Source organism: Hirundo rustica, chromosome 5 (genome assembly GCF_015227805.2).
Source record: "Hirundo rustica isolate bHirRus1 chromosome 5, bHirRus1.pri.v3, whole genome shotgun sequence".
In the NCBI taxonomy this organism is placed as follows: domain Eukaryota; kingdom Metazoa; phylum Chordata; class Aves; order Passeriformes; family Hirundinidae; genus Hirundo; species Hirundo rustica.
The window spans coordinates 6,038,779-6,059,375 of record NC_053454.1 but is presented as its reverse complement, the minus strand read 5'-3'; the positions used below and the strand labels follow the sequence as shown (position 1 = coordinate 6,059,375).

The 20,597-nt window shown below is 39.0% G+C and overlaps 1 protein-coding gene across 10 annotated transcripts in view; it reads left to right on the top strand.

Annotated features, from left to right (window-relative positions):
- CTBP1 (C-terminal binding protein 1) overlaps positions 1–20,597 on the top strand; it is a 237,482-nt gene that overhangs the window by 182,683 nt on the left and 34,202 nt on the right. For 7 of the 10 annotated variants that reach the window (XM_040063732.2, XM_040063733.1, XM_040063731.2 and 4 more), the window contains one exon: positions 19,008–19,162. In XM_040063732.2, coding sequence (XP_039919666.1) covers positions 19,008–19,162 — 155 coding nt within the window. Of the gene's footprint in view, positions 1–13,886; positions 13,976–15,408; positions 15,626–19,007; positions 19,163–20,597 lie in introns of those variants that run through there. The other 3 variants (XM_058420492.1, XM_040063739.2, XM_058420491.1) reach the window with 2 other exon arrangements.

Genomic DNA, 20,597 nt, shown 5'->3' with positions numbered 1-20,597 from the left:
TGAGATAAATTCACTTAATTCTTCTGTGCCCAGTCCCACCCTGCATTCTGTGCATGCAGATGATGGTGAGCTTACCTGGGAAAGCACTCTGGGATCTGTGGGAAATGGCACCAAATTAGATTAGGATTCTTCAGTTAGTGGTGCTCTGAGTAGGTGCTTGGTTCATCTTTTTTGTGTCTTTGTTTTATCACACAGAAACAGTTTTGGAGGCAGTGAGCTTTCGTTTGTGAACTGACTTAAATTAAATGCACTTATTAAAAAGACAGCCTGTGGCTTGACTGAACACAACGCCGTGCAAAAACATTCCACTGTGACTGAAGGGTTTGCTTTCTCCAAATTAAAAAAGTAATTTCCACCATTAAAGCTCTTTCTCTTCAAGCAGTAAAAACCCTTCCTGTATATTTGAATCGGGAAGTTGTATTCCTCCAATTAGCTGGACAGGACACGCATGCAAATGAACCAGCAGAGTACTGGTAGGTGAGGAGGCTGCAGCTCCATGTGCTGCTGTGCACTGGAATATGGGGATGGTGTGTCAGCACCGAGTATCCTTGTTCCTGCTGGGATGCAAAGGCTTGGAGCAGAGACATGGTTGTGATCTATTTTTACCTAACAGTTGAACTTTGGAAGAGAAGAAATAAGGGATAATTTCTTTTGGTTTGAGTTTGCACATTGTACGACTTATTAAAAAACTTCAAGACGACTGTTAAGTAAAGACAGCTACTTGAAGTGCCAGATGGAAAAGAGCAAGAAAAATGCCTTCTGTTTAAAACAGAAAGGGGATTTTTGCTCATTTTGTGTTGGGGTCTTCTCAAGTCCGCAGTTACTGTGCTTGGTTCTCTCCAGTTCCCTTTAATATTCTTATTGATGACCTGGGTGAGGGCATTGAGGGTACTCTCCGCAAGTCCTCAGATGACACTGAGCTGGGTATGAGCGTTAACCTGCTGGAGAACACGAGGGGTTTCGGCAGGATGGATCAGTGAGTCTGAGGTTCAAGAAGGCCAAGTGCTAGGTCCTGCCCCTGGGTCTCAACAACTTCCTGCAGCTCCAGGCTGGGGGCAGTTTGGGTGGGAAGTGTCCAGTGGGAAAGGACCTGGGGTTGCTGGTCAGCAGTGGTTGAACATGAGCCACAATGTGCCCAGGTAGCTAAGAAGGCCAGTGGCATCCTGAGCTGTCTCAGCAGTAGTGTGTCCAGCAGGACCAGGGCACTGATTGTCCCTCTGTACTCAGTACTGGTGAGGCCACACCCTGAATCCTGTGTTTCTGTTGTCCCCTCACCGTAAAAAAAACGTCGAGTTGCTGAAGTGTGTCCAGTTGTTTATCCTGGAGAAAAGGAGGCTGAGGTGAGACCTTACTTATCTTTATACCTATGTGATATGGTTTAGACTGGATATTAGGAAAAATTTCTTCACAGAAAGGGCTGTGAAGCATTATAACAGGCTGCCCAGGGCAGTGGTAGAGGCACTTGGCCTTGGAGGTACTTGCAAGACCTGTAGATGTGGCTCTTGGGACATGGTTTAGTGATGGCCTTGGTAGTGTCAGATTGGACTTCATGATCTTGGGGGTCTTTTCCAATCTAACGATTCTGACTGTTCTGTGTTGCAGTTTGTCGTGGGTCCCATGCAGATATTAGACATAGCAAGATACATTTCTCTCTCATTAACTGTATGGCAGAATGCAGGCTTCGAAGAACGTCTTTGTCACATGTTGCCAGCTCAACATCACAGCATTGGGCTGCATTCCTGAAATTGGGATGGCACTTTTTTTTAGTTACTGCTCTCATTGTCCAGCAAATGCTCTTATGGACATGGCAAACATTTCTGCTATTGTAGAAACTTGCCTGCTTTCAGCAAAGCTGCTGTAGTTTGAGAAATACAGTACTGGCTGTTTGGTTTGGCTGTGAGACCCCTTGATTCCTTCTTTTGCGCAGCAGTCCGTCATCTTATTATGACCATTTTATATGATTTAGTTCAAGGCCTATGTTAGTTTATACATAACTTGGAATAATTGTAAAATGCAAAAAATGTTGAGTATTTTTCAGTTGACTAAAATTTTAAAAGGGTGTTTTTTCTTGCCAGCATCTGGAAGCTAGCCAGGTAAAAGCTAACATTCCCACAATACCTTTTCTGTGGGATAATGGGCAAGTTCAGGGCAGCATTCTTTCTTTCAGTTATATAAACAGACAGTGCTGGCCAAGGCTAAGAAGTGTTGCTGAATGGGAAATTGTTGCTGTTTGCCCTTCCAGTTGCTCTGTTGAAAATGATTTATTTTTTCTTTATTTCATTATTGTTCTTCTCTTCATATTTAAATAACATGGAATCTTCTGCTCCGTTGCCTTTTAAGATCTTGCCCAAGGCAGTGCTGTGTGAAAAATCCATGCGCTCTGTGGATGATTTCATCTATGGTAGCGAAGCGATGTCATCAGTATAAAACTGACTTTCAGAAGGCTCCAAAAAATAGAAAGGTGTTTGTAGAACAGAAGAGATTCTTTGACAATAGATAAAAAGAGGCAAAGGTGTGAGAAGCTGGAGTGACCTTTGATCTTACCCAGCTTTGCCACTCCTGATCCTTCCAAAACATAGCAGGAATTAATTGTTAGGGGAGCATGGAGCATGGAGTGCAGGTACTGTCAGCCAGTCACAGCACAGGCAGCTTTTAGTTGCTGCTGCTGTTTTGTTAACTTCTGTAATATTACACATTGATAGGGATTGATTAAATTACAGTTTTCCCTGTTGGAATTCATATCTTTATAGTTAAGGAGTTTCTGAAGAGTTGGCATGCCGCAAAGGTTATTGTGACGTACATGACTTTACAAATGGAATTTTATCAGTTGGGAATAGTCAGTGTGTCTTGAGCCTGTGTGTAAATTTTTCTTTTTATCAGGTTTTGTTTTTTTTTTTTCCTTTAAGGACCCACACAGGAATTTAGTGTATAAGCCTAGAAACAATAGTTTATACAGGAAGAAAGTTGCAGAAATCCTGACCTCTCCACAGCTTGTACAAGAACTGCAGAAGTGCAGTCAGTTAGGTGTGGCCAGCCTTAGGGAAAGATTGGAAAAATGAAGTGAGACTTAGAAAATTTCAGGGATGCTGAATGTTTATTGTATAGTTTTCTGAGCTGTGATATAAGCATGGGTTTTATTAAAAAAAAAAAGAAAAGGCATCTTGGTGGCTTAAAAACTTTTCAGCTTAGATCTTTTCTACTAGAATACAAACACTTCTTACCCTTAAAGGGCAAAACTTTTCCTAGAAAAATCAATGCCTGTTTAAAAGGGCAGCAAGCAACTGTCACATCTAAAATTTCAGTTCTTAGTAAATTCTGAATAGACAGAGGAAGACAGTCTGAAACCCTTAATCTTTCGTGCTATCTGGATAAGATGGAACATAGCTGTATAATTATTTTCTTTCATCCACTGATGTCATTGAAGTCCCTATGCAGACTGAGGCTCATAAATGAAACTAAAGATCGTTTTCTGTGAACTTTGCGTTTTTCCATGCGGTGTTTAGGCCCATTGTCATGTAACCTCCACGTTCACATAAATATGAAGTCAGTTGGGTGGGTACAAGCACTTGTAATTTTCTATTCTCATGCAGAAAGTGACAAAACTGTAAAATTCAAATGGACTGAAGTACATTAGTGGTGGTGTTTCCAACTTCCAGTTCTGTAACCATAATTTTTTATCTGTTTTAAACCTCTAATGACTTTTAATATGTTCTTAAGAGCTAAATAGGAAGAAAAAGCACTGTTGCTTGATAAAATAAAGGCATACTAAGAAGTGGAAATTTATTGTCCTGTCTTCAGTTTGTATTTATTTAGATCACAGGGTTTATGGACCTTTTAGTTTGGGTTATTTATTTCTTGAGGTTTAAAAAACATAAACTGCTGGTTTTACTGCATGTAAATGTCAGTACCTTGGAACTAGTTATATTTAGATCCAGTAGCACTTTCGTCAATTCAATTTTTCTAAGTTTCCTTGCTTAAATTAAGTGTGGTTTGTCCATATAGAAATTGACATGTGTTGACTGAATATTCCATGATTTTATTTATGAACTTACCTGTTTGCTGTAGTTCTGTTAGTGGTAGCACAGTTTTTTCAGCTGTGAAGTTGAATTTTGTTCAGACACACAGAAAAATTTAATGACATCAGATAAATACATGCACATGGCCATGTGTGCTTGTGTGCAGATACCTGTCTGCTCATTCCTAATGTGCCTGATTTTGCAATGAGCACTCAGGTAACAACAGCCTCGCTCTGCAACCAACTCTGCTGACAGACTGCAGGACCCCAGATGTGAGTGAGGTACAAAGCAAGGCCTTAAGGACAAAAAATTAAAATCCTAATGAAAGATGTGCACTGAAAAGTAACTTGGTGCTTTCATGTCCACCAACTGTGAAACCTCCATAAGAATTGAGCAAATGTTCCCTCCTTAAGAGAAGTGTTCTGAATCTTGTTTTGCTTGACTAGAGACTGACAGCTTTTAGTAGTGTTGGAATGATGAAGTGGCATTAGCTGCACACTGTGCACGTCTTAAATTGCAATTTAACTGTTGTACTCTTTGCTATTCCTGTAAAATAGTTGGGTATGGTCAGGATCTTGATTTCCAGCACTTCTGCTTGCTCTTTATTTTCTTGTTTTGTAGGTTTTTCATTTTTTGTTGAATTATATGTCTTTCTGTGATCAGTTGTCATGGAAACATGGCTCCTTTATAGGCCAGTTGCTTTTAGCATTAATTTGCAGGTACTTGTTTTTGAATGTGAAAATGGAAATCATTTATGTTCTTCATCATTCCCCATCATTAATACGTGCATGCTTTCCGATGCAATGTAAATTATCTTGCCTTCTGTCTTACGTGGAAAAATATGCTCTGAAAGCAAGCAAAAAAAAATACTGCATCATGTGCACTGTACTACAAAGACAGTACTTCATATATGATTTTTTATACATATAACTTAGCAGAATCAGTGAAACAAAGACTAACACCAAAACTTAGTTTACACTCGGAAAGTAACCAACACTTCTTAGTCATGCAAAATGATGCCACCCAATTTTTGTTTCGTTAATGTATTTATTGACATTGCTCTCTTTTTTTATTATTATTATTGGCAGAGTACCCTGTTTTCTTTTAGGTTTTCACTGCATTTCACTGGGGGAAAAAAGTTAAAGAGATTTGATCAGTACTGAAAGTAAGGGAAATAATTTCATTAATATTTTGTGATTTTTAGTTAGTGGAGTTTGAAGTTCCTGAAATACCTCGATACTGGCAAAAGTTGCATTCTGAGCTTCTTTTAGAGTTACTGGAGCAGTATTCATGGTGATGTGATCATGTCCTGCAGTGACTGCTGCTTGGAGAAAAACTAGCTAGTGCTATCACACATCTTCACAGGAAGTAGTTGGCTATTAGTATTCGTTCAGATTTATAGAGATTTGGAACTCTATCTGAGTAAATACTGTTTTAACGATTGATAACTATCTAATTTAAGATCTGCTATAAGCGGCTGCAGAATTTTTGTTTCCAGTGTAGTTGCTTTCAAGTTCTTTAGGATGAGATTTAATCTCATTCCTAACAGCTCCAGACCTTTGTCTGAAGGGCTTTGTACAGATTGGATATGCAGAATAAAAATAAGATTTGAATTCATGTACTTTGGCTCGTTCTTCTCTATCCTGTTCCAGGCTTCAGACACTTTGTTTCACTAACCACTTATTAGGGAGTGTGCAAAACAAATAAATTCAATTGGTACTGTTCATAACTCAATTTTACATGTTTAATAAACAGTCAGTTCATCTGGCCTGCTTGGGTGTAGTACTGAACTGCTTTTTCTTTATTCTCTAAGTTAAAGTACACGCGGTTGAATTTTGAAGCTGTAAGTCTGTGCAGCATGTAACAAATTAAGTGAAAGCACTACAGACCTGCAGGTTAGAAATATTTTGTTCATGCCATTTTGCCCTATGTTATGAATGTCATGGCATTACTCAGCAACCATATTGCTCATTCCCTCTGGACAGTTTAAAAAAATAACTGTAAAACAAAAGAAACCAATCTCTCTAGGTCCAACCCCCATGTTTTTGCATTTTGTATTTTCTTTAAATAACTTGGGTGGAAACGAAAGATTTCGCTTCATGTCAAACCCTTCTGCCAAAACTGTTGAGAGCTTTCATGTAGTTACTTGCCAGTGGTTTTCTTGGAGGTTGAGAGAGTTTAGTACAGCAGATGAGGACTTTTTTTACAGTTTACAGACCAGATTTTCACTAATCATAATGCAGCTGTGAGAAGAAGTTGAGCCTTGATGTTTCCTGTGTGACATTATCTCATCATGCAGAATAAAACCATTCCTTCCTCCCTTCAACCCCCCCCACCCTCATTCTCTCAACACATCTGTTGAAAAAAAAAAGTCCCACACCAGTCTTGGTGTACTGCAGAGTAACTGGTGGCAGGATGCACTAAACTGTTTTTTCCCTCCCCATCCCTCCCTGATGGTGCTCCTGGCCCAGGAAGGGCTGCAGACAAACACACTGAGGCTAAAACTCCCACTGTTAATTCAATTAATCCCCACACTGAATTGTAATGTTTCTGGTGTAGGTTGAACTCTACTTTCATATTCTTTTCAGAACTAAACTTTCAGTAACCATCACAGCCTCCTCTTGCGTATTTTTCCAGATGTTGTGTGTGGCTGGTGTCCCTTCTGAAACTAATTTATCCGGAGGTGGGTAGACTACTCACTGAAATCAAAGGCTTCCCATACAGTGGAAAGCTCTCCCATATTCTGTTGTGGGTCCATGTCAGACCTCCCAGAGAATTAAGCTGCTAGTCATGTTGTCCTGTAAATATTTTTGACATAAAATTTAATTATTGTTATGTGAAGTATTTAACATAAGCTTTAAGGGATGTATAGCTCCGATGAAATTGAGAATTTTATCTCAGGCTGAGGGTCACATTTCACAATGTACTGTGATGGTGTAGACTTTATTAGGAAATAAGGCTAATTGATTATTTAAAAAAAAAAAGTTTCTTCTTAAAGTATTTACTTCATTGACCAGCACCTGTTTAATCACTGGTTGAATGAACCTTACTTTAATCTGGTTTACAGTGCAGATGAAATAAATGACTTATCTGGGTTACTCACAAATGTACCATTTTCATCAGAAAGAGTTACTTTTCTGATTTCATTTGTTGTTCTCAGCACCTGTTTTTGGTCTTCCTTTTGTGGCTGAGGTGACTGTCCTGACCCAGAGGGACAGAACAAATGAAAAGGTTGATGAAAATGCTTTAAAAGCTACAGTTTCTTCTGAAATAATTGCTGTGCTGTCAGTAAGCAAAAGGAGAGTGGCTATAGCCAAAGTTAGGGAGCAGAAGTAATAAATGACTTCTGGTTTTTTACTTTTGCAGTGATACACCTGCACGAGTTTGGTTAGCTTTATATCCAGAAAATGGGGAAAATAATGTATTATGAAGACCTGTTACTCTGTCTCAATCCCAAGGTCAAGGAGTCAAGTTTCATGTTCTGCTGTGATGTTCTGGAAAACAGTCATAGTGGTTTCTTGGTTTCTGGGAGTTACCTAGTTGCTGTTGTGTTGTGCTGGGGAAGCTCTCAGCTGTCATTTTCTCCCAATTTTTCAGAAATCACAGCCAGTAGGAAGCAGTTAAACCCGTTTGCCAACATCTTTCCCTATGCCATGTCCACTTTCTGAACAACAGAACGAGTTTCAAGTTTACTTTGCATGAACTCAGTGATGGTTTGATTATCTTTGAATGATAAAATTCCAAGTAATGTGTTTCCTGTCGACTTGCAGAGACAGAGGGCTCCTGCAGCCTTTCAGCACGCTACTGTTTATCCTGCTACTCACATCCCTCCTGTTTCTGGTTTAAAAAATGTAGAAAAATCATCGAGTAAGATTTCTTATTTGGGGATTTTTTTTTTTTTTTTTTTTTTTTTTTTTTTTACTACATCCAGTCAAATGGAAATCAGACCTATGTAGTTGCTTCTCCGGCTGTTGTCAGTCTATATTTTGTTTCAGAAGGGGTCTATTTTTTGTAATTGTCTGTTTTTCACAAAGTGTGTCACTGCAGAAGTCTAAGGCTGTCACTGTGAGAGGGGGAGATGACATTTGTGTGATGCGCAGATGTGCCGTGGGCAGATTTTGTAAATGTCTCTGCCTGCGCATTGGCGGACACACGAGCTGGAGCAAGTTTGTTTTTAGGCTAAACCACACAGGCTAGAATAAAACTATGAACTGTCATGTTAACTGTATTTACAGAGAAATGTAATAGTGAACGCATCTTCCAAAATACTAGCACTCAATCACACCAAAAATACACAGAGAGAGAAAGTGGCAAGAAATCCATGTTGAGAGTGATGAGTACTTTTTTGCCTTTAGATTCTCTAACTGTTAATAGTGGATTCAGTAACTCCTTACATAATAGTTTCCCTGTAACTGATGTTTTCTAGCACTGATTACAGAGACAGAATATGATTTGTGCCCTGAAAAATTTATAATTATCTGCAAAGCATTTTAGTGCATGTGAACGGATCCTTTTCAAGTTGAAAATGGTTAAACTATGGAGACTAAAAGAAGCTATAAAGCCTAGTAAAAAAATGCAAATATAGGTAATTTTTAACCACTTCTGGCTTTTCACCATAAGAAAGATCTTAAAATGTTCAAAAACCTTCCCTAAGTCCCTTCAACATGTGGTATGTGTGGGAAGAAATATTTTGCTTCTCATCAAGTCATGGAAATAACTCCCAATTTGAACTGTTTTTCTGTGCAGCTTTAACTGTGATGTTGAGACCAGAGCCTTTGTAATTGAAACTCAAATTTCTACTTAAAGAAAAGCTCAGTAGAACAGCTCTCTTACATCATGTGCTTTGGTTATATTATGATTAAATGTAACATGATAACATAAACCCAGATTTTGCCTTAAACTGCCTATTTTATTTGGCACTTTGACTGTTGTTACTGGCTGGTTTTCAGTGAGCTTGTCATTTTTTATACATCCTGTTTGCTTACCTTCAAAATGACTATCTTTTTAGAAAAAGCTATTTATTTAAGCTGCAGAGGACTCAGAATGGGACATGCAGGGTTTCAATTTCACTATACTCCAAATTTTCTCAGTTTTACAACAACACTTGTTCTCTAGTTTGTAATCATCATCAGCCATTTTCTTAATATTGGCAGATAGCAGCAGAGGTCAGGGGCTGTGGGAGGAACCAGGCAGGGAGAGAGAAAAAGGCTTTAAGGAGCCCTTTACAAAGATTTAGTGTTTGTCAGAGTTGCTTTAGTTTTCAGAAGAACATAATGAAGTGTAACTTGAGGGATTTTACTATCCTCATTTACCAGAATGCTTAATACTGTGTTGAATTGACCTGTTTTAATTTTGCTCATCTTAGCAGTTTGGACTACGTGTATGTGTGTGTACATATGTATATTTGTTCAAGTTTTTAGCTGTCTGTCTTAAATTTTCCAGCTTTCCTCATTTCTTTCCATCCCTAAACAAATCACAGTTTTTTGTTGTTGTTGTTTCACTGTCAGGATTGCTGACACACAGCATCGTGATGTTCAGTTGGGAGGATATTGCCTCACATCTGATGCTTTCCAAAATAAAAAAAAAAAGTTAAGGAGTTACCAAGAAATTGAAGAGGTCAGTGTTGAATATGTAAAATACTTCCATACTGTTATTTTTAGTGTCATCCGAGTGTGTTCTACAGACCTCGAGGGGAAAAAAAAAATAAACCTTGTGTAAATAATTTGGTTATCCAAGGCCCCACACTTGCTTATCTTCAGACATTTTGATAAGGAAAATAAGGAGTGTCCTAGGTAGTAGTTTAACGTTCTTGGGTCAAAGTACAGGTGTGCTGTTGGAGAAGTTGCTTTCGGTGTTTGGGAGCAGAATAAAGGAAGCCTTTGAAGTTGGCTCCACGTGGATTATTTGGTTTCTTTGTCAGAGACAGCATCCTGTACAACATCTAAAATACAAGAAAAGCACAGAGAGCATAACCATTAGCACAGGCTGCATTCAGAAACTTTATGTTGTAATAAATTCTTGGCAATGTCTTTAAAGCATAATGTGAAATTAATACTCTGAAAGCAATTGTAAATGACAAAGCTAAAAAGTGGTGTTTTCTCCTACAGCATGTTTCCAGCTCAGGCAGTGGTTTAAAGCAAAACAAACAAAAACCTCAAACCTGCTGGAATAAAATAACTTGTTATAAGAGTAACATTTTTGGTTGAGAGGAAAAAATCTAATTTTCTGCTTCTTTATTTCATAGTTCAAATACATATGTCATTGGCACATCAAGACTCGTTCCTTGAGGGAATTACATTTTAAATTAGCATTTTTGTGGCTGTTGAACTTTTATCAAAATCTCAGCCAAGATGCTAGTTCTGATAACTTGATTTAAAATGGAAAGTCAATGGTTGCATGCTTTCTATTGAATACATGGATAAAGGAATGAGGATAAAGGCCACTGAGATGCACTTCATGTGCAGCACAGCCCTCTTTCGCCAATCTGTTCCAGTCTGGTGTTATTTATCCTCAGTATTGCCCTAAAAATCTCCAGTACCACTTCTTCTGTGGAAAGTGTTTTAGTAAGTCTTGGCATGATATGTATTACTGGAATGGCTCAGGGAGTTAATCATTCTGCTCCTAGTGCAATTGTTGAAACAGATTGTTTTTCCAGTTTCTGCCAGCAGGAATTTTCTGCCCCTTTTTTTTTTTTTTTAAAGTCACACCCATCCACCACTAAAGTTTCTGGTTTAAAGTATAAGCTCAGTTGTATTTTAAACCAGGGTTTGGGAGCTTGTATGGGTGGGTCACCCTCCAGATGCCACAATCAACCAGCCATGGGCACTGTTCTGGGGGAAGAGGAAAGTGGAGCTGTATTCTGATATATTCCCAGCATATGGTGTGTTGTGGGAACGTCTGTAATGCAGGCTTGATTCATGCCTTCAGCTCTGTATTTTGGAGGAGCTGCCCCATCGGTAACTGGGAGATTGATGTCCATAGCTGTGGGCAGATGTGGTTGCTGAGAGTCGTAATTCTCAAGTTCGTCGAGTTTTAATTTGTAGGTCCTGTCTCCAAGTTTACTGCAGGGATTCCTGTAAGTGACCAAGTGTTTTTTCGTGGCTTCTGCCACAGCGTGTGTGGGCAGGGGCGTTCCACTGTCACTGTAAAACCTGTGGAATTACGAACAGGATTGGCAGCCTTAGCCAGAATTTCTTAGAATCTGAGATTGATGTGAGTGAACGGAACTAGGACAGCTCCACTGTTGTCAATTTATTTATCCTCCCCCTTCCTTCACTTATTACCTAATAAAGCTAAGAAGTTTTGAACCAGGTAAATACTCACTGTGCACAGGCCCATCCAAGGAGAGCTCAGTTCTTTATATAGATTTTCCTTTCTCTGGAGTTCGCTGTCGTGTATCTGTTACTTGAAAACACTGCTGCAACATTTGTTTTTATGTGTGTTTTATTGCAGATACTTAGACTTTCTGGGTTTGGTACTTGATATAGTTGTTACTGAACATTGTCATTTGTTTTGCTTTTTAAGTTGTGATGGAAAATTAAAACATTTTACCGCAGTGCATAGTTCTGTTACTGCTTGTTTATTTTACATTAAATAGGTGTGATTCATACTGTTTTCAGTCTTATTTTGAAAAGCGTTAGTTTAGATTAGGCATATCTTTACAGCATGCTCCAAATATGTAATTTGAGTAATTTTTTGACAGATGTGAAATACTTCCACTCTTCACACTGATGTTTGAGGTACATGTGTAGTAATAGAAAATATTGCCAGATTATTTTGTTTCTCCTTAACGGAACACTGTTTCTGATCAAAGGCTTTCAAGATGTGCCTTGTGGAATGTTTGGTTTTTTTGTACCCTGACAAGCACTTCGGATTTTGTGTTCACACTGACAGATGTTAGACAAGTAAGTGCAAAATTACTAGATTAAAAAAAAAAAGTCTGGTTAGGGATCATTATTAAAAAAACACAGCTAACCCCCCTGTCCCCATGGTTGTCAGAATAATGTCCTGAGAATGGCACATTGACTTGCTGTGTGAGTATAGGAAAGTAATGAGGAATATGATTCAGGTTCTAGTAACAGCAGGGAAATGCAGAATTTTTTAAACAGAAATCATTGGCTTCTTTTGTTTTGATTGTACCAAAAGGGAAAATCAAGCAAGTCTCAAATAGTTTCTGCTGAGGCCGTTGTGTTGTGTCTGTAGTGATTGTTTGGGGTGCCCAGGCTCCTTCCTCGGAGGCAGCGCAGTAATGATGTGATGCGTGCAGAAATCTCACACACGCGGAGGGCTGTGTGCTGGACTGGTGATGCACAGTGGCGGTGTTGGGTTAACATTTTGTGTCAGGACCGAGCCGTGAGCATCCCGCAGAGCTCTGGGCGCGTTTCAAGCCTCGCAATTAACGGGAGGATACAGCCGGGCGTGACTGCTCTGCACATCAGTGGGTCAACACAGCACAGGAAACCGCTTGTATTTTTCTTGGGCTCTTGCAAATTAAAAAGAAAAGAAGGAAGATGACTCGTTCTTACTGAGTTCAGGTAAATAAAAAGCGTAGATACCAGCGGTGTTCATCCACTGTGTGCTCAGTGTTAACCTCTGAGCCCTGGGGACTTCCATAGGGGCTGCACGTGTGCTTCGAGTGCAGCGTATGCTCAGCTTCCCTTTGCATGTGTGCTCTGAAGTCCATCTTGATACTTGGAAAATCAGTTTGGGATTGTTCCTCTAAGTTTTAATAAGCCTTGCAGCAGGTTCCTAAAATCTTAGAAAATAGAGTTAGAGGCATTAAATGACAAGAGAAAAGGAGGAAATTAAATTTAATCTGCTAACTACTTCAGTCTTCTGAGGGTGGTTGTCACCGGTCCCTTGCTGGTGTTCTTTATTTAAAAGTATTCTCCCCTGTGCCTCCCTCCAGTCCTGCATCCCAAATCATTGGAAATTGTATCCTGCTGGTCTTGAAGGCAGCAGCAAAAAGTGTTGGCTCAGATTCTGATGAAATCATGAGATTTTTGTTGCATATTCAGCATCTAAATATGCTGAATATCAAAATACTGAAAGATGATAAATGCTTTTTTTTCCTTTTTTTTTTGCATCCATTTCAGTGATCCTTGTACCTGAGGTCTATTTTCAACTTTACTTCTAATTGGCTCTTAGAGTTTTGCTCTAACTTGAATCTCAGATCTTGAACTTGGGTTCGTGGTGCACAAAACAATGAGTCTGCCAAAAGAGTCCAAAATGTAAAAATGCATGATTGGTCAGGGACTTTAAAATATGTTTTTATGTATGGGGTTTCTAGGAATTTTAATAGCGCATATTGGCAAATCAAATTCATAACAGCTTCTGTGTTCGTGTTATGAGGAGGTTATTTTTTTTTTTGACAATTCATTCTTTCCTTGAATTAATACTAGCATTTATTTTTGAAAATTATGCAAATTTTTGTGGGGGTTTATGGAAAATAAGTGACAGCTCTCACTGAATTTACACCTAGGTAAGAATATAAAATAAAGGTAAATGCCAAAGGGGCTAGTTTCATGTTACGTGTGCAAGACTATAAATTAGATGAACGTCCAACCTGTCATTTTCAGGTCTTGGTTTTTGTAAATATTGACTAGGTTTTTCAGTAGTTTGCATGTTGTTAAAAAAGTAAATCACTTTGATGTTTTCCAGTGTATGAAGGAAGTCTTTTACCACAAAGTCTTTGAAAAGGACATTGTCAAGGGATTTTTCCTCCTTATTTAATCTTTGCACTTGTACGAATCCCCAGTGACAGGAAAAGTCTCTTGCCAGGCTGCTGTCCTCCATTTCATGTGCCTCTTGGTTTGTGATTAGAGGGTTACTGATAAGTGTTGTGCTTTTTGGCATTGATGTGTTTTTCAGAAAAAAGACTTGAAGCGTTTGTTTTGAAAAAAGAAAAACACATTTAAAGAATTGCATGGACTTTGCAAACAGATTTAAGGAAATGAAAGGTAGGTCAAGTTTTGGGCCTACAAACCTGACAGTGTCCTTTACTTTTAACACGTATGCCTTATATGAGACACTCCCCAGCCTAATGATGTTACGTTAATCAGCAGGAGAAAAATGTGAAAATTACGTGGTTGACAATTAATTTGATAGCTTTGCATTTCAGTACATTTTCTAATGTCAGTAAACCGTGGCAGCATACTTTGAGATCTCTGGTATTGGGGCAAAGTGATTGCTTCGGTTACCGTCAGTTTGTACCATTAAAGGTTGTTTTACGAAAAATTTAAAATACAGTTTAACAGCCTGGATTATGTCAGGGAGAGCTTTCTTACCCTGCAGTCCTGAGCATGCCTAATGGCACTGGCTTCTTCCCCCTTGGAGTGTAGGACAAACAACACACTTTTGTTTGAAGAGCAGGAGATGCAGGTTGGATTTGGGAGGGAGGAGGACACTACCCTGCTTAGGTGGCTTCTTCCCAGTTTAGGAAAATATATCTTGTACTGAAGTTGGTCTGATCACTTGTAGGGCCCCATGCTGTCAAAGGTATGGAGGTAAAATAATTCCTGGCCCTTCCATTCCTGTTTGGTTGCAGCTGGATGATGAGCTCATTAATCCCCTTGTTTGTGGGACCCACAGTCAGTTGAGCACAGGGCTGGTCTCCTCTCAGGTTTTGCAGCTAAAAACTGGATTTTCAATTCCCAAGTTTATTTCTGTAAGAGCTGGACTAGAATGAGTTTTGGGGTTTTTTTTGGGTTTTTTTTCCAGGAGAGCTAGTCCAGACTGCAGCTGTGCAAAGGCACTGTGCTGTGAGCCACATGGTGAATAGCTCCTGCCTAAGGACAGCTGCTCTGACTCTGCACCTTATACCTGGTATTAATTTAGAAAAATTCCGGCAGCCACTGGCACAGTAGCTATTACTGGGATAAGAGCTTCCCCACCAGATTATTTCCACATGGGGGCAGGGCAGAAACCCCAGACTAACAGCTGGATTACAACTGTTGGGAAAGTGTTAGGTTTTTTCCTTAATACATTTAGATAACCTTAAGGGCCTGACTTACACCCAGCAAAACCATCAAGTTCAGAGTTAAGGCTTCTCACTCCATCTCCACTTGGCCCTCCAGCATGCGGATTTTGGGAGATCAAACACTATCCCTGGGTCCCTGCTCACCCAGGCAAAGCCTTGGCCATGTGAGTGGTGCCGACCCTTCCAGGTAGGTGTATTTACAATGCACCTGCTGTCCTGTGTCTTAACACTCCACTGGTTTCCCTGGAATGTTAATGGCCAGTGGCAGCACAGCAGGTGTGGTGGAAAGCCAGCAGCCATAGGGGGAAGGGTACAGATGCAGTGAGAAGCTTTAACTTTGGGTTTCCTGCCTTCTATGAGCACGAGTCAGACCCTTAATGTTGTTTTAATGTATTGTTTGTGTTTAATTTTTAGTAAAAATTTGAACACCATCCAGGCTACAGAGGTTGCAGTGGATAAGAAGTATAAAAGCTTTGGTTCAAGATTACAGGAGGCTGCAAGAAAAATTAAAGACATGGAAATGAGGATGGAATGACAGGCTGCTATTTTGCCTCAGAATACTGAAGATTTTAAAGCATTGAGAAATCGAATTCATGACCCTGGAAATCAAGCTCAGATTAAGAAATGTCAGGTTGGTAGGGGTTCCTGAAAGTCTTGAGTTAGGATAAACTGAGATTGTTTTCCTGTAACAAAGGTTATAGGATGTGGGGGTGGATGGTATAATTTGTGTTATCTATGTAATGTGAAATGCTATACCATAGTACTTAAATAAGCCAGCTAAGTGAAATTATTTTTTTGAATCAGTTTCACATTTGGTGTGTTGAATGTCACTTCTGACCGCTTTACAGTTACTTCTCTGGCACAGGGTTGCGTTATTCACTCTAAATGCAGGCATGGAAAATACTGCTCTTAAATACACATTGCTTTCTGCTGCCTCTCTGGGTGTCTCCTGCAAAGCCAAAGGCGCTGTGCAGTGTGATGTTTCCAGATAAAAACCAGGCAGATTGTATCGAAATGGTGGAAGAGGAAGCTTTTTGTACAAAAGGTTCTGATTCATAGCGAAGCCATATCTTCCCAAATGGAAACTTTAAATAGTGACTGCCACTGTGATGAAGTTCCTGTAAGTTAACCTAAGTGGGGAGTTACTGCCTGCCATTCAGTGGCAGGATATTTAGGCAGAAAAATTGTGCAACAGGAAGTCTGTGCTGAAGTTCAGAAAGGATTTTGGCAAGCAGAGGTTTGTAGGGTTTTTGTGGTCAAGGTCAGTGGATGTATTTGAGTTCTGAGGAGTCTTACAAAAGCCTTAAATCCTCTAAGGGAGGATTTGTCCTTCTGGTTGTTTTTTTGACTTCTGTTCCTGTGCTTTGGGGCTTGGTCTGGCATTCCCCTTCGCACCAGTGTCGCACAAGGAACTTGGTTGAAATCTTAGAGATACTGGCATGTGGGGCAAACCAGACCACACCTTTATGTATTTTAGGGAAATCATTATCTGAAAGGGCTCTGTTCAGTGCTGTAACATTTCATGATTTTTTGAGATAGCTGTAATCAGAAAAGTGTTTCTTAAAGTGAGAGGTTTTTAATCTCATCTACTTTGTTCGGTTTGGACTATGTGCTCTGCTGTTGACAGAGGTGCTTTAGTTGTAGCTCTAAGGGAAATCACCTCTGCCACATTTTTCTTCATTCATCTGCAACAACTTTTGTATCAAAGATCTCAGTTTGGTGGTTTTGGTTGGTTGGTCAGGGGGTTTTTATTTCATTTTTTTTTCCTGGCATTCAGACTTGTAATTGAAATTCTGGCTTTGCTGTACTGACAAGACCATGACCATAACATTTCAGTTGTTGAGTGAGCACAGTCACTCTAAGCAAAAGGAAGAGGTCTTGCAATGTCATTTTTGTATTTGTTTCTAGACATAATTGCATTTTATTAATGCTTTTCTATATACTGTTTTTAAAAAAATGTGAACAAGTCTATAACATGCTTTATCCTAGGATGTTTTTAAGTAATTTTAATGTGGTATTTTATAATTAAAACCCCATTGAAGGATGTAATTGTTCCATTAATAACTTAAGTAGTTTTATGTTGTATATTCTAGTGTGTGTGTCCTGTACTACATTACTGGTATGTAGTTTATTCAGTAAAAATATCTGTATGAGAGTTATGTGGCCATTTTTGGTTCAAACAAATATGAAGAATAAGCTATCAAGATGCAGAATTTTCAAAAATTACGTATTAATGTCTCCCATTTAGTTTTGGTGGCTGAATATCACTGAAATAATTGTGTACCAGAAGCATTTCTAAGCATGTCTATCATAGTAGAGGTTAGGAGTGGGTGTTCTTGCAACAGAGTGTAATTTCCATGGAAAACTTTGCTGGTGGGTGTTTTTTCCCATCTGAAAAATTGTGAGAGTACTGCAGAGACAGTCCATGGGTATCCTCAGATGTGGGGACGTGCTGGAAGTAGAACAGAAAAAAAACAAATGTAGTGACTGTTCTCTTGTCTTCATGTATAAAAACTATTTGAATAGGTAAAGAATTTAAGTGCCAGACTGTAGTGGTACTGGGCCATCCTGAGTTGGTTGGGAGTGAACATGGGATTTTTGGGTTCAGGCTAGGCCATTGAGAGGGACTGTGAAGGCAGCAGTCTCTGGAGCTGTCCTTCAGCTGGTCCCAGGAGGAAGTTAATGCTGCTTTTGTTGAGTTGTGAAAATCTCTTCCCAGCAGCTGTTTTTTTTCACCAGATACCTTGCGCAGCTGGGATTCTACTCATTTTCCATCCACTTGAAATGCAGGTACCAGTCTTTCAGGACTTGCTTTCTGACACAGGCTGGGACTTAAGATGCAAGGATTGCTTGTAGAAGTTAACTGGGGCACCTCAGTCATTTGCATTGGTCTTGGACTAACTTGGATTATCAAGGAAATAAGCAATGCTTTAAAATTCACGCTGCAACAAAAATGTGCTGAAATTTGTATACAAGAAATATCTGGCCTGATTCACTTTGCAGTCCTTAAATCTTCTTATTTTAAAAGAGGAAAAAAAATCTTGTACTTTACTGTTCGTTTTGCTTTTCATTATCTCCTCAGGAAGTCCTTTTTCCCACCCATGCTTAACTACTTTTTGTCAATGTAATGGTTTAATATTATTCCCTTGAGTACTTCAGTGTATTTATAGCATCTATATTGTTAAAGAGATGCTCTCTAAACATCTTACGGATTACTTCTCATTTCCAGACTCTGTAAAGAGGCTGAAAATTAGGTCTTCAGTTTGGACTGATTTTCCTTCTCTCAGATATTTGACGTGAATTTCTTTGTCACTCCACAGTGTTTGGAGTGTGATGTTGATTTAGGGAGGGACTTTTTTTTCATGTTTTGTAAGAGTTTGCAGTGGTGGATTAAGTATGATGTGTTTGACTAAGCAAAATAGAACTGTTTGGTAAAGCTTCTAAAGTCTCAGGAGACCTACATAGATCAGCAATTTGCCTGTAAACTTGGACACTGGACCCTCAGTAAATGGAAAATTTTGCTGTTGTAGGCTTTTTAAAGTTAAATTTTCATCTCAGCAGAATCATCATTATGTATGTAAATTGAATACTGAAATCCTCACTCAGTTGCTTATGATATTCCATAAGCTCCACTCTTCTTGCAAGCCTGGGCAAGATATTTCTCACTCTTTTTAGAGCTCACAAAGATGTAAAATCCAATCAAAACCTAAAGGTTGAATAAGGTTGCACAGACACTTGTTACTAGTGCAGTAAGGATGTATCTTTAAAAAACAAGTAAACTGTTCCCTCAGTGGTTTTCTCCATCTTTCAAAGTTCAGCCTTCTGAACCTCTGTGGCATTTCTTTGTAAGGGCTTCTGTGTTTGGTTGACAGCTGAGTGTAAACGTGTTCCTGTTTTATTAGCTTCAGTCCTTGAGACGTTTTTCTGCTATCAGAATAAACAAGACTAGCTATAACCTACTTTTAATTACATTTGCACGGCCTGAATAACAAATCCACTCTGTTTCTTTGCAGGCATTCGACCTCCGATCATGAATGGGCCCATGCACCCGCGCCCTTTGGTAGCGTTGCTGGATGGCAGGGACTGTACAGTAGAAATGCCTATTCTGAAGGATGTAGCCACAGTGGCATTTTGTGATGCTCAGTCTACACAAGAAATTCATGAGAAGGTAATGTTGAAGAGGGAAAACTGAGGTGTTTTAGGAAATGCAAATTTTCAGTGGTTCGGAGCAGTGTTGTGTCAGCTGTAACGTGTCATTACAATGTCTGTGGAGAGCTCTGCTTTAGTGTGTCCTTGGCTGGATGTCCTTCTGCTTCCCTATTGGATTAGGTTCATGGAGGGAGTTACTTCTGGGCAAAAATACTACTACATGGTATCTTGAAATGCTCCTTGGAAACATTTCTGCTGCTCAGCTGTTGCCTGGAAAGACAAATCTCAAGTACTGGATTGTCTGTGTGGGTAACTTTCTGATTTCTTTGTTTAGCCAAGGAGTTGTGCAGGTTGGGTTAGGCAGGTTGGTCTCTGCACTAACCAGAGAATTGTCACTGCAGGAGAGTTTCAATGCAAATGCTAACCCAGAATTTGCATGGAAAATGTGGTGAATCTCAACCTAACTTGAGACTTCATGCAAGGAATTGAAAACTTCTTGGTCTTCATTCATAATGGACCTGCAGAGATAATGTTTGTTGAGATTTCTAATAAAATAAAACTTAATTTATAAGGTTCAAGGAAAATATGTAGGTTGTTTTAATTTAGAGGAAATCCAAGCTTTTTTTCTCAATTCCTTTTCACTTTATTACATATCAAGAATTAAAATATGATAGAATGCCTTTTATCTGTGTATTTCTTTTTATCATGTTGAGAAGTTTCTTTTACTGTTTTCCTATCTCACATCGCTGTTAGTAGTTAATACATGGATTCCATTTACAAGGACTAAATGACACATGAAGAATAAGTAATATAAGTGCTGTTCTACTTTTATTAGTAAATAAGAGCAATCTGCTCTTCGGGTGAATGCTGTAGCATTGGCCATTGCACCACCTGTATGTTCTATGATTTGATTACTAAAATCAACATCATTTACTTCTGGTGCATCAAGACTGGAGAATTCCTCTGTTCCATGAATGCCTTGCATAAAAACAGTAGATATTTTCTGTTAGTAGTGTGTAATAAATGAACTTTTCAGGTCCTGAGATGGAGTGTGTGTCTCTCAAATTGCAGGTTTGCAGAAGTATTTGAATAACTGATGAGTGACATAGGTAATCTCTTGCTGATCTTCACAACACTGCTGTATTGAGGGGATTATACTAAAGCTTTTTGCATACTTTGCTTTTTATTATACAAAAATAATTAATTCTCAATGATCTCAATAATACATCAGGAAAATGTATTTTCACTACTTATTAGTGCCATAAGGATTTTTGCTTATCTAAAGGATGAGATTGTCCTAAAACATTTGGGTCTGCAAGGTAATAAATCTCTACAACAAAAGTCACAAACCTGAATTCATTATCATACTCTTGTATTCCTTTAACATAGATCAAGAGTTTTATGAAGTGTTAAGCTATGTTCACTTCTGTGTGAAAAGTGTTCACTGTTCATCT